Source organism: Labrus mixtus, chromosome 23 (genome assembly GCF_963584025.1).
Source record: "Labrus mixtus chromosome 23, fLabMix1.1, whole genome shotgun sequence".
Lineage (NCBI taxonomy): Eukaryota > Metazoa > Chordata > Actinopteri > Labriformes > Labridae > Labrus > Labrus mixtus.
This window is the reverse complement of record NC_083634.1, coordinates 13,806,548-13,819,148: the sequence shown is the minus strand read 5'-3', so window position 1 is coordinate 13,819,148 and position 12,601 is coordinate 13,806,548. Positions and strand designations below refer to the sequence as shown.

Here is a 12,601-nt window from a genome sequence, read left to right as displayed (position 1 = left end):
TATTTCCTGAGTTACAATGCAACTCAGCAAGATCAAAACTACAGATGTGCTTTAACTGATTCCAAGTATGAAACTAGCTGCTTATTGTTTTTTTTTTTTTCCTTTAGTGAGATCTTGTCTTGGCACAAAAACCTCCAGTCTACATATTTCCTGTTATAATGGAAGCCTTTTTGCAATGTGCAGAGCTACAGAGTTTAAATGATATCTGAGCCAGAAAAGATGCACCTTTTACAAATGAATAACCAGATACAGCGCAAACATTGTGCATCTTTTCATTTAAATTCAAAAAACTTTAATTGTCCAAGGAGGGCAATTCAAAGGCACATAGAGCCACGGCATTGAGGACAACAAGAGAAGCAATGACTTCATTGAAGACGTCTTGTTTTCTATCATCAATGCACATGTCATAACATCATTAAGAATTCCAGGCACTCCAATGCTGCACCAAAGCCATGGTTTGGCACATGTCTCCAATCAATCCCATGGAAGCAGTATTATTAATGCAGGCAGGGACCATTGTCATTTAAAGCTGATTTCACCATGTCAACAACCTACTTCCAGTAGCTCCCCATAAACGGTCAAAAGTGGGACAACGCCCTCAAGCTAGCAGTGCATTCATTAGTTGTGGAGGAGTTGTCAGCTCCAAACTTACCCGAGGCAGAGTTCTATGCTAAGGTCACACACACACACACCAGTCAGATAAACATTGTAGTTACACTCAAATAACCTCCTGTTCACGCTTCTGAGAATAGCATAGCAACATCTCAAAATATCCAGATTTTTTTAGGCAAACGCTGCTGTTGTGTCATTTAGGGCAGGTGGAATAGTTAATTTAAGATCTGCCTGTCTGGTAATCAACATTTTTCACATGATATAATCAACACAAGTTAAGTCCTCTTAAGCACATGTAACAGCAAATCTGAAGGTTATAAATAACTTGAGCAACTAAAATGGCAAATAAAATTAGATTCCAAGTTCTTGGGAGGGTACCTCCTGTCCTTTACACTGTGTACACCTAGTATCGCACTCAAAGTATCTATGACCACACACAGCAATTCGTTTTAAATCATGTGCTCCCAAACATTTTTATGCTGTATTTAGATTGTAGATAGGCAAACTGTTTTTTAAATATCAACAGCTCACAAAGCATCATGTGGAGCGCTGAAATAACAACAGAATGGCCACACATGCATCATCATGAAAATAGTCATACTATACAATTAGTTTGTAAAATCAAAGCAATACAGAATTGCTGCTGACACCTTGCCAAGTCTTATGGAGATGGATGCTCATTACATCAGTATCTTCTTTTAAATCACTTTTAAAAACACATTTTTATCGTAAGGCCTTCTTATAATCCTTGTTTCATCCGAGATGTTTTATTTGTTTTACTGTTAACTTCAGCCAATCTTTGTCTCAGTTGTTTCTCTTTTCTCTATTAATTGAATGATTGCTGCACTGTTGTTTTATTTTTCATGCTTTTAATAGGATTTTATTGTTGTGTATTTGTTGGGATTTTTTTATTTTTTTCTGTAAAGCACTTTGTGACGTTGGTTTTGATAAGTGCTTTATAAATAAACTTTATTATTATTATTAGTAGTAGTTGTTGTTGTTGTTGTTGTTGTTGTTGTTGTTGTTGTTGTATGTTTCAGTAGTCTTTGCTGTATTATACTGAAATGTTTTCACATGTTTGGCCCTGCATTCATTTGAACAACCCTTTTTTATAGCAAGCCAGTAAAGCTCCAGTCATAAAATATAACATAAAATAAATAAGCCTGCAAACAAACTGTACTCATTTAAACTACACTTTAAGTTTTTTTTTATTGCATAGCTATTTATTTGAGTTGCTTTAAGTCATTCAGGTGCTTTTAATTTACTGTAATGTATAACAAATGTATGCTAAGAATGCTCACATAAGCTAGAAGAAGCCTTGCAGGTGGAGGGAGGTTAAAACCTTGAAGACCTGAAATGAGACATGACATGTGTTTCATTTTGTATGGATTTAGTAACAAGCATAATCCTGATAAAATACCACGGTGCTTTAAGCTGTATGCTAACATTCTGGTGACAATGCTAAAATACTGATTCATAGCATATTGAGCACATTTGACCTCCTCACCTCAAATGTTTAGTTTTTTAATATTCTAACATTAAAATAAATCAAAACTTTAATACAATTATACCATATTTAGTGATGCTTCTGTTCCTGTTTTGGCTTTGATATAGTCCTTGATACTAATGTTAGAACATGCTCAGTGTGAAGTGTTTAGGGTGCTACTTGGCAATGCAAAGTAGATTTAAAATTCCACTCACCAACTCTCGATGTTGCAGCTCCAAAAGCAACGAGAGACAAGTGTTCAGAACATTTGAATTTCAATACCAAGAAAGCATGTGATATAACCTCAGTGCAGCTCATGTTTACCAAACGAGCATTTGGATGAAGACCAGTTTCTGCACGGGTTTAAATTTTAACCCTCTAAGGTCGAGGCTGTCAAAACAGGGTTGAGTTTACATTACCAGCACTAAATATTAGAATGCTAAAACTTAGCAATTTACTGTTAAACCCACTCTCTTCGTCACATCGGCAGCTTTCCGGTGATAAACACTGTGTTTATGCACCTTTCCTTCCTATGAGAACATCTGTAGATATTCAATGACTATCCGGATCAAATCCTGCCATAAACGAATGTAATCCGTGATGATTTATGTATACATTTTAGTAAAAAAGTGTAATTTATGTTAGCTCACTTGGCTAACGTGGTAGCTGCCATCTTGTTTTGTAGTCGGCCAATCAGAGTCCGTGTCTACGATCAGCTGACATGTAAGGACCAATGATAAGCCAGTGCAGCCTGAAACAGACGTCACAGCCTGCTCTTATGGCGCATTCATGTGGTGTCGCACACATCGGACAAACAAGTTTTGGAGTTATGTCAATACTGTCCATTTACGACTCTGTTTTTGCACATTTAATCTTCCATATTTAATCTTCCTATTTATGCTAAGTTAAATCCTGGTTGTATATATTCACATTCTTAGTTTTGATATTTTTGTACTTATTTACTTTGTAGCTAATATTATATTATGTTTAGATTTGCTAACATTGTGTTTTTTACTCATATTGTATGTTTGGATAACCTGCTGCTGTAACGCCACAATTTCCCAGTTTGGGATCAATAAAGTAATTCTATTCTATTCTATTCTATTCTAAAAAGCACATGACCGCCTGCTCAAGTTTGAGCAACAACTTGAAAACTCGGGAAATAATTAAGTGCCCAACTTACTGACTTGACGTCATAATGGTCATCACATGTGGGGCAAAATATGTTTTGTTAAAGTTTACATACTTTTTATTATTTGACATATTGCACATCCACTTTTTGCGAAATTATAACTCGTAACAGTGACTTTCCGCAAATCTTGTTAGCATCGTAGCATCCACGCTTTTTTGGTGTTACAACGTTCCGACTTTTTGAATAGAAATTACGTGAATACACTGAAGTCGGAAGAACAAGTAGCACATGAATGCAGCATTAGCACAGAAATATGAAAGATAGAACTGATTTTAATGGATTCATACTAGTGTTATAACTATGTAGGCCTTCATCTGACATCATTGGCTGATTCTGATTCCCAAGGTTTTCCTGAACCTAAAACATGCTCGTGTATTAGTCTTGTGAGATAAAAACGTGCCTTTTTACAGAAGGAGACCAGGCGTTAAAAAATACCTTAGACCTCAGAAGGTTAACATAAAATAACATTTATTAACATGTGTTGTTTTCATAGATTACATTCAAGCAATCAGGAGACTCATAAACATTTGTTGATCATCACATCACCCCATGCAGTGTGACATGCTTGCACCCCTCATCCATGTTCATCAGGTTTCCATCTTCCCAGAAGGAGGTGGAGCTGTGGATCAGGAGGAAGCATGGGTCAGGCCCAGCTGGAAGTCAGGAACAAACAGGCTTATGCAGGGAATCTGACACCCCGTTGGGATGGAGATGGGACTCAAGGCTGGTAAACATCTGTATAGGCTGTCAATGCTACAGTATGTGGGTAGGTAGTGTGTATGTGCCATCAGTTTTATTGACTCTGCAGCTGTGGCAAAGACCCATTTCACAACATGGCTCTTGTCATTGATATCTACACTGTGCGCGTTTAGTGAATCATGTTGATGTTGAGTAGCTCAAGTACCACCAGTAGCTTCATGAGTTTCAGTGAGTGAGCTGCCAAGTCAGTAGAGTGCAGACTGAAGGCCTCCAGTGTTTTTCCATGAGCCCAGAGCCAAGGCTCTAGGCCCCTTGAAGGGAGCATTTAATTCTTCTGCCTTTCTCTGTGCATTCAGTTTAAACCAATGAAGTATATGCTGTAAATGTTGCATATTAAATGGTACTAGTAGGTAAAGACCCTCATGAAGTTATAGGATGATCAAATTCAGCTGCTGACCAGAGGCGTAGTGAAGGTATGAATGCATATACACTATTTATTTTATCCTCTGGCTTCAGAAACCGTATGTCAAAGACTTTGACATACACTATCTAACACTTTGGTAACTCTGATTTTTGAAAGTGCTTGCATAGAAGACTGATCTGACTGTTACAGGAATAATCAACAACAATGGACGCTCCTGTGAGGAACTTTTGGTTTGTGTTGATTTTTGTGTAGCGACCTGTCTATACACCCAGTTTTGTGTTCGCTATGCTAACTGTCTTCTATTTCCAGTGGGTAGATAATAGTATAAATTTTACCCGAACCTGACAAGCAATTTAAGCATTTTTTTTGTACAAGTCAGCTACTTAATGATTGTATTTGTCTGTGTGTGGCAAAAACATGCTTCAACATTTGTGTGACTGAACATTTAAAACGCTGTATAAAGTGCATTCCTATGGGAAACATGACCAAAGTTCAAGCCCTATGAAGCGTGAAACGTAAGATAAACTAGACATTATTGGATAGAAAATATTCTAAAATTAAACTAGATTTTTGCTCCCAGCATACATCACTGTTTGTTTAATATATGCTCTTGATATCAGCGCTCTGGCAGGCTTTATTCACCAGTGAGACCCCACAGGCAGATGTTCACACAATTACTTTTCTGGATTCAACAATGCTAACTTGTATGCTAACCCACACAGTCACAGAAAGAGAAAGGGGTCAAGCGTGTGACACTGAGTAAATGATCACTGGCTCTTTGTCCCCTCTGAAGGACAGTGATGCATCTTCCACTAGATCATGTGCTTCTGTCATTAACCTACTGTAACCACGTCCCCCTTTGTTTAGGCATGAATGACGTTACTGTATAATTGGTGGAACTATTATGCAATCTCCATAAACTAGTACACCACGAGGTCAATAGGTCACCCAATTTAGGCTCACGCCGTGCACTTACGAAGTTGAGAGGCTGAACTTGAGAAAAGGGTCAGCAGAACAAATGTTATCGCTACAAATGTCCCACGCAAGTGTGACAATCTACATCACATTTGTGTAGCTCACAGAGGAACTCTAAATCACCATGGAGACGCCTCCATTAAAAGGCAGTGACAGAAATGTCTCACAATCTGCAGGTTTCCACAACAAGCAGCTGATGTGCTTGTACAATAGAAACAGCTACAGCAGACCACGTGCACGCTTCACCTTGCTTTTCTCAGAGGCTGGTGGGGCAGAACATTTCAAATATGAGACAACTGAACTAATGAAATAATGAGTGCTGGGAGAAGTCCATAGGGAGGAGGGGGGGGAAAAAAGACTACAAATGTGAGGTTAGGTTTAAACTTTTAATTGTCTGATAGACAAGGTCGAGTTTCCTTCAACAGACAGCTCAAGGCATTTAAAAAAAAATAAAAAAGGAGGGAATTCACACACAAAAAAGGAGTAGTAATTCCTTTGGTTCAAAATAACGAACAACATTTAAAACAAATTAACTTTGATATCTGAGTGAACCATCCTTCTAAATTTCAATAAAGGCTCTGAATAGAAAAGGTGTGTCTGGGGAAATGGGTTTAAGAATTATTATACATTTAAAACATTCACACAAGACATTAACATATCTGTGAGCAAAGCGAAAAAAAAACAACTAAAACAACGTACATTTCTGTGACATTTAAGGCATCCACATTGTCATAGCATGAGAAGCCAACACCATGACAGCAGCATCATCACAAGACATTCACTCCTAAAAAAAAAAAAAAAAGAAAAAAAAAAAAAACAACCTACGCAGCTCTGGTCAACAACATTGCACAACTAGCTACATATGGCCCCCAAAGACTAGTTTACAGTCTGCTATTCAAGCCTGTGTGTGTTTACTGTTGCTGAACACGTTCAATGTATCTGGAAACACGCAGATACATCGAGAAAGTGGCGAGTGTCTTTAACAAAGTGTACCCACAGTACGTCCCTCTCAAACATGGTTTACATTCGTCTACAAATTGTACAATTTAAAATTGTGTTTGAGCTACAAATGCTCCAATCAGAAAAAAAAAAACAACCCACCTGAAAATTACAATTTTCCTGACAAAAAAAAAAAAAAAGAAGCACTTAAGAAACACTGAAGGCAAATCTGGAGCCATCAGGCTTATATATGCAAAAGCTTTTAACCTCTTATCACCCCAAGTCCCAAACTGAACTGACTGGCTACTAAAAGTTGAACTGACAAACTATTGTACAAAACACTGTAGAAAATATAACACCACTGGAGTGTCATTAACATTTGGGCAGAAGTGCGAATACCCATAAAAAACACTCCCCTCCTGTAGTTCAGCACTCCTCTATAACGGTGCCAGCCGAGGAGGAGTACAGTTTTTTCTTGACGAGCCTGAAACCTGGACTCAGTTTAAGTACATGCCTGAAAGTTGGGGCAAAGCACGTTCCCATAAAGAGGAAGTCCCGGAGGCTGGGCCAGGCAGTGCCATCCTGCTTGAAGACAAGAGTCAGCTCAAATGTGGGCACCACAGTGGCATCGTACACAATGCGCTCCAGCCGCTTGCAGCCCTTTTCCAGCTCGAGGTGGACGTAGAGGACACAGCCACGCAGGCCACAGGGCTCGCAGGATGCCAGTCGCAGGACTTCCCGAGCTATTCTTTGCGTGAGCTTCTCTGGTACCAGAACAGAGGAGCAGTGCAGAGTCGTCTTCTTGGCTCGTGAAAGGCAGTTTTCGAACAGTTTGGCTAGCTGTTGACACGTTCTGTCCTCTGTGACGTCTGCATTTCTCTGGGGTTCAGCCAAGCAGTGATCCCAGAAGTCCAGCTCTGGGAAAACAATACAAATAGAAAATTATGAAACCAAATGTCACATGCTTTCTCTGGAAAAAAAACAAGCTAAATGCAGGGCTACAAATTCATACTTCAAGATTGCAACATGCTCGTTCAGATTTTTTTTCTAGTTTTGATCAGTCTTATGAAACAAAAGAATCAGTGACTGAGTGAATCTGTTTTTGCATTTTTTAATTAAGGTTAAAGTTAAATGTAAAAAAAAAAAAATGGATTGCATAACAGACCTCTAAACTAAAAAAAAGTATTTCAAGATTTTTATTTGTCACATGCTCATACAGATGTGCAGTGAAATGTAAAGACTGTTCCGCAAGGCCAATGCTATAAACACTCCAATTACTAGTACACATATATACAGGAAAATAGAATATAATGTAAAAAAAAATGCGTCAAAGAAATCAAGGTGGGTGAACACAGGGTTTATTATAGAAGCATTTTATTTCAGGGGAAAATGTTTGCTCATGTTATGATACTCAGTCTTTTGTTTTGCAGAGCAGCTAAAAGGATGACTTCATCCACTGTTGACTTCTCTCCCCGCCCCCTCCCCTCCCCTCCCCTCAGCTGCTGCAGCCATGCACCACACCGGGATAAACAACAAGCACACAAATGGATGTACCCAGCAACTACCAGGTTATCAATGCAGATTTAAAAAAAAACACAGATAAAAATAAAGTACGGTTACCTTTTTCGATGCAAGCCTGGTCATATCTTCTATCAACAAAGTCTGAGATGCATTCGCTGCTTTTGGTCTTTAAAGTGCTTGTAGCAACCATGATGGCAGTGTTGATTTCTTTCAGGAGGTGGCTGTTTTTCCTGTGGTTTTAGGAAAGCTGCCTTGGGGGGGGGGAATGACATAGCGGCGTTAGAGGAACAGTCGAAGTGAGTGTTTTAGCAAAAAAAAAAAAAAAAAAAGAAGAGAGACAGGTGGTTAATAAAAGGAAGAGTTTGCTACTTTCTGTTCACCGTTTAACTGCAAAAATCAACAATAAACAACAAACACCGGCTCAAAACAATACACAAGTTAAACTGTAGTAGCTGTTCACTACGAGCTAACAGTTATCTAGTCAAATGTGGAAAAAACTTACCTTAAATATTAGTGCAAAATAATTTAGTTTAGACGGTTTCTCATAAATAAACTCACACACTCATGTCGTTATTTTGTCTCTCACACACTCACACACACACTGACATACAGACACACTGCAGCGACAGGCGAAACTTCTATGGAATATTTATACATTTCTCTTTCTCAGCTGACCTGAATGTTTGGCCAATCAGAGCATGCCTCGCCACGTAAAACCCAGCCCTTGCTTGATTGGCTGGGAAATGGCGTTCAAATTTAATAACTGACCAATAGTTTTGGAGATAGTTTGTGTTGCTACGTGGAGAAGGTAGCATGCTCTCTACAAGCCTGTGGAGAGAAGTTTGGTGTTTTCTTTGTAAAAACTGATATTTTGAAGATTCATTTTCTACAACCCTGCTTTTTATTGCACACTCAGGGATCTGTCATCTGTCTGTTTGGCAAGATGTGCGTCATACTGTACATTTATTATCTTACTATCTGAAACCATTAAGTTCATATCAGGTTTATGAAGCTGCCAGTTCATCTGCTTTATTAAATTATAAGTTACTTATTTAAAAGCAATAAGATTTTCAGGGTTTTTTTTGGGGCTGAAGGCAAAATAAAAATCTGGTCTTGTGGCTTTTTATCACAAGTTTTCAAGTGTATCCATAAATTAACAGTACACATGAGATGCTTTCTTGGACCACAAAGCAAATAGAAAAGTATTTTTAAAGAATTAAAGGTGTGTCCTTCAAGGACTTCAGAGTCTATGTTGTTGTTGAATGCGGAGGAAACAAGTATTACATTTTTTTGTAAAAAAACAAACACAAACATTTAATGTACTGTGGTGAACATCAAGCCTTCTTAGCAAACCACCTGAAGGTTATATGTCATACCTTCACTTCTGATTTGACAACCAACCTCATGCATTAAATGTTTTTTTTGTTTTTTTTGTGCAATTCTTAAAGGGCGAACTAAATTTAAAACACAAAGGCTTTGGCAATGTCTGCAGTAAAAATCAAAGTTTTAAACTGAACTGACCTAGAAACACGAGTCTTAAGTTTATTGGTGTTGACCTCACGTCCACTGCCTTGGCACACTTAAACAGCATTTAAAGAAGAACTGTATGTCTGCAGAATATAGAAGCACCTTAGTGGCTGCAATAATAAAAGTCAAGATAATTAAAATGAGCCAAAGAAAAAAGAAACTTAATTTGTTTCACCTCAGACTTAAGGCCAGAATTATGCAAAATAAATACAACATTTTCTTAGTCCGATGTATAAAACAGAATCAAAGCGTACATGTGTCGCCTGATCCCTCTGTCCTTTAAAATGTGACACATTTACTGAGCCAAATTGTCTCATCTTACTGTATTTGTATGTGTATGTGCGTGTGCTTTTGCCAGGTAAAACACTGAGCACAGCTGCTCAGTAGTTTATCCCTCATCATACTCCGTCTCAACAGGATTTTTCTCCCAGTAACTGGATCTGCCCCCCCCTTTCACCCCCAGCAGCCCTGCTGGCTAAAGGGTAATGGAATCCAATGGATGAAAGAGAGAGAGTGAGAGAGAGAGAGAGCGCTTTTCTCCAGTCACACGTGGAGAAATAGATATACCTCAGAAGTTAGTCACATGCGTGAGCTAGTGTTACTGCCTTTGTGGATGCAGGTAATTACTGTTTAAAGTGCTACATAAGGCCTTTGTTAAAGTTATGTGCAGAAGACTCAAATATTAGCAGGGGATCAAATGCAGTACATAGGTGTGATCTTATTTTAAGTAGGTCAACGTTTGGACACATCCTGTATTCTTCTTTAGGCTAGTTAAGGTGCTGATGCCAAGAAATCTAGAGTTTAGGCCTCTTATTGTGGAATCAGAGATGACTTAGAAATCATGGATATGCATACTAGAGTGGTCTGACAGCATGTACTGCAGCACGTAGGTCCACGTTTGTCCTCCTTTTATTGGGACAGAACATGTCAACGAGGCTGCTAAATCAAAATACAGCTGCACTCGGATAATCAAGCGCCTGGATACTGTAATGTACGCATGGTTCTCATATCCTATGCTACCATATCCTGAGTAAGATCAAATCAAGACTATACTCAGAGCCCGGATAATGAGCGTGTAAACTCACTCGGTGATCAAAGCTTTGTCCTATATATTCGATGTTCGTTTGAGATGATTGCACTTGAGAGAGCGTCAGACCCAGTAGTCCACATTTCACACTGCATCATAAAAACTTAACAAGCAGGGAGCCATATGCAAAGTCTGACCTCTATGCAGCCTGACCAATAGGTTGAAAATAAAATGAGGTTACATATGTTTTAAAGGCATGGACCTGTGAATGCCAGAGCTTCACTGACACACTTTTACGGCGGACACTATTTATAAAACATTTTAATGACCTGCTCCTATCTGCAGATGCTGTCATAACTTGAAACAATATGGGTTAACGGTGCAGCCTGGGTGAAATGCATTCTGCAAGGTCAACACTTTAGGTGCATTTAATCATAAAGCAGTAAAATGACCACAATGAGCTGCAAGAGCATATCGCTCTGTGCAGTTTTAACACTGAGCGACTCCTGCGTTCACGCAACTGAAAATCATTTGGAAACCAAGCAACATGCTATCTTGGGACAAAGGCAAGCAAAGAGACTTTTTATCTGCACAGTTTGAAGTCATTCTAGGACGCAATCATCCCAAACCTGAAGTGATAAGTGCGCAGACTGAGAAAGACTATGTACACAAGATAATGTAGAGATTTGGGAGCTCGTTATAGTTTGAGGTCCAACATTTCAATTTTCTCACTGCTCTTGTTACTCAGATAGGTAGGAAGAAGCCAGTTTGATCTCTGAACACATGCATCACATAAAACACAGCTAAAAGCTTGAGGGACCTATAATGTGTACAGCAACTGTCGGATCTCTGCAAAATCAATCCATTTATTGCTGTCTGGGTTTAAGCTGTTCCCCCTCTTGTTTCTATTCAAATCTGCCTCATTGAAAACTTTCCTTTTTGATGTTTGCCTGTGGTTTTCTGGGCTTTTGTGACACCATCCAGAGCATGATAAAGCCTAAGATTTCACAAGTATATTAAAGTAGAATGAATCTGTCACTGAGGCTAGTAAACGAAACACATCTGCGTTTGACCTTCACGTCCTGCTGGTAGAGCGAGTCAGCTAAAATCTGTTGCTGAATTTCTTCCATGTGCCAACTCCTGTTTCCCTGAAAGAGGCAAAAGATAACAGGTGTTGTGTTTCAGGTCACTAAGTCATCGCATTTCAGATGAACTCTCTGCTGAGGCGCCTGGTATGTCTGACCTGGCACAGCTCTCTGCTCAGTGAAACGTGCCTCTGGTCCCCCCCTCTTTTCTCCCCCACCCTGAAATTTAACAGCAGGAGCCTTTTTGCTGAGTTGCATTTTTGTATCTCAGCTGGAGATAACTGGTTGCATGTGCAGGAGTCTTCCTCGTGCATACCAGAGATCTACTGCTCTGGCACACAGCTGATGTGTGTCAAATGGAAGTTAGTCCCCTCTGGTATAAAGTAAAGGGGATTTCAGATTTTTTTTAAAAAAATTTTTTTTAATTTTGATAGAGCCTGTAGAAGAATGATTCCCTTTTATTTTCTGTATTCAGATTAAACTTTTTCATTTAATAATCTTTCCACTCTCAATCAAGCTTCTGTTTAATTTAATCTTATAATTGTTAAATGGTAATTTTTAAAAATCATTTTTATTAGATAATTACAGGTAGAATCAGGGATGTTGTTCACGAGACCTACAAAAATCAGAAATAGCTAAAAATTAAAAAATGTTTACGTGAATGTCCTTACACAAAAGCTGTCTCTTGATGACTCTGATGAAGGCCACAAGCTGAAACACGTCTGTTTAATTTGTTAATAAAGTTGATCTTCATACTACAAGTGTAGCTGGAGCTTTTTGACCTCTTACACAAAAGCTAACATACTTGTTTTTTTTTAAAAAGGCTCTATTTAGAGACATTTTCTTTGCACTAATGCACAATTTTATGTCTATTTGTAAATGTATTTGACTTTTATAACATGAGTTTTCCGTAATAAACAAGAAAAAAAGAAGCAAAAGAAACAAAAAGAGAAAAAAAAAAGTATGCAAGGAAACTATGCAAGGACTGCAAAAAAACTGGTTACAATAATGTTGTGAGTCATTAATGCATGACAACTACGATTAAATATAGTTTGTGCTGAACTAGTCCATTAAAACAAGGTCAGGTTGCTTCACTTCGACATAAGCGTCCAAC

General features: G+C 38.5%; 1 protein-coding gene across 1 annotated transcript; it reads right to left on the bottom strand.

Moving 5' to 3' along the window:
• Positions 1-4,793: 4,793 nt before the first annotated feature.
• On the bottom strand, positions 4,794-8,124 carry LOC132958454 (DNA damage-inducible transcript 4-like protein). Its single transcript, XM_061031295.1, has 2 exons — positions 7,948-8,124; positions 4,794-7,244 (listed from the first exon to the last, which is right to left on the bottom strand). Exons 1-2 carry the CDS (start codon positions 8,036-8,038, stop codon positions 6,754-6,756), a joined length of 582 nt encoding a protein of 193 aa, XP_060887278.1. The 5' UTR covers positions 8,039-8,124; the 3' UTR covers positions 4,794-6,753.
• Between the last annotated feature and the right edge of the window lie 4,477 nt (positions 8,125-12,601).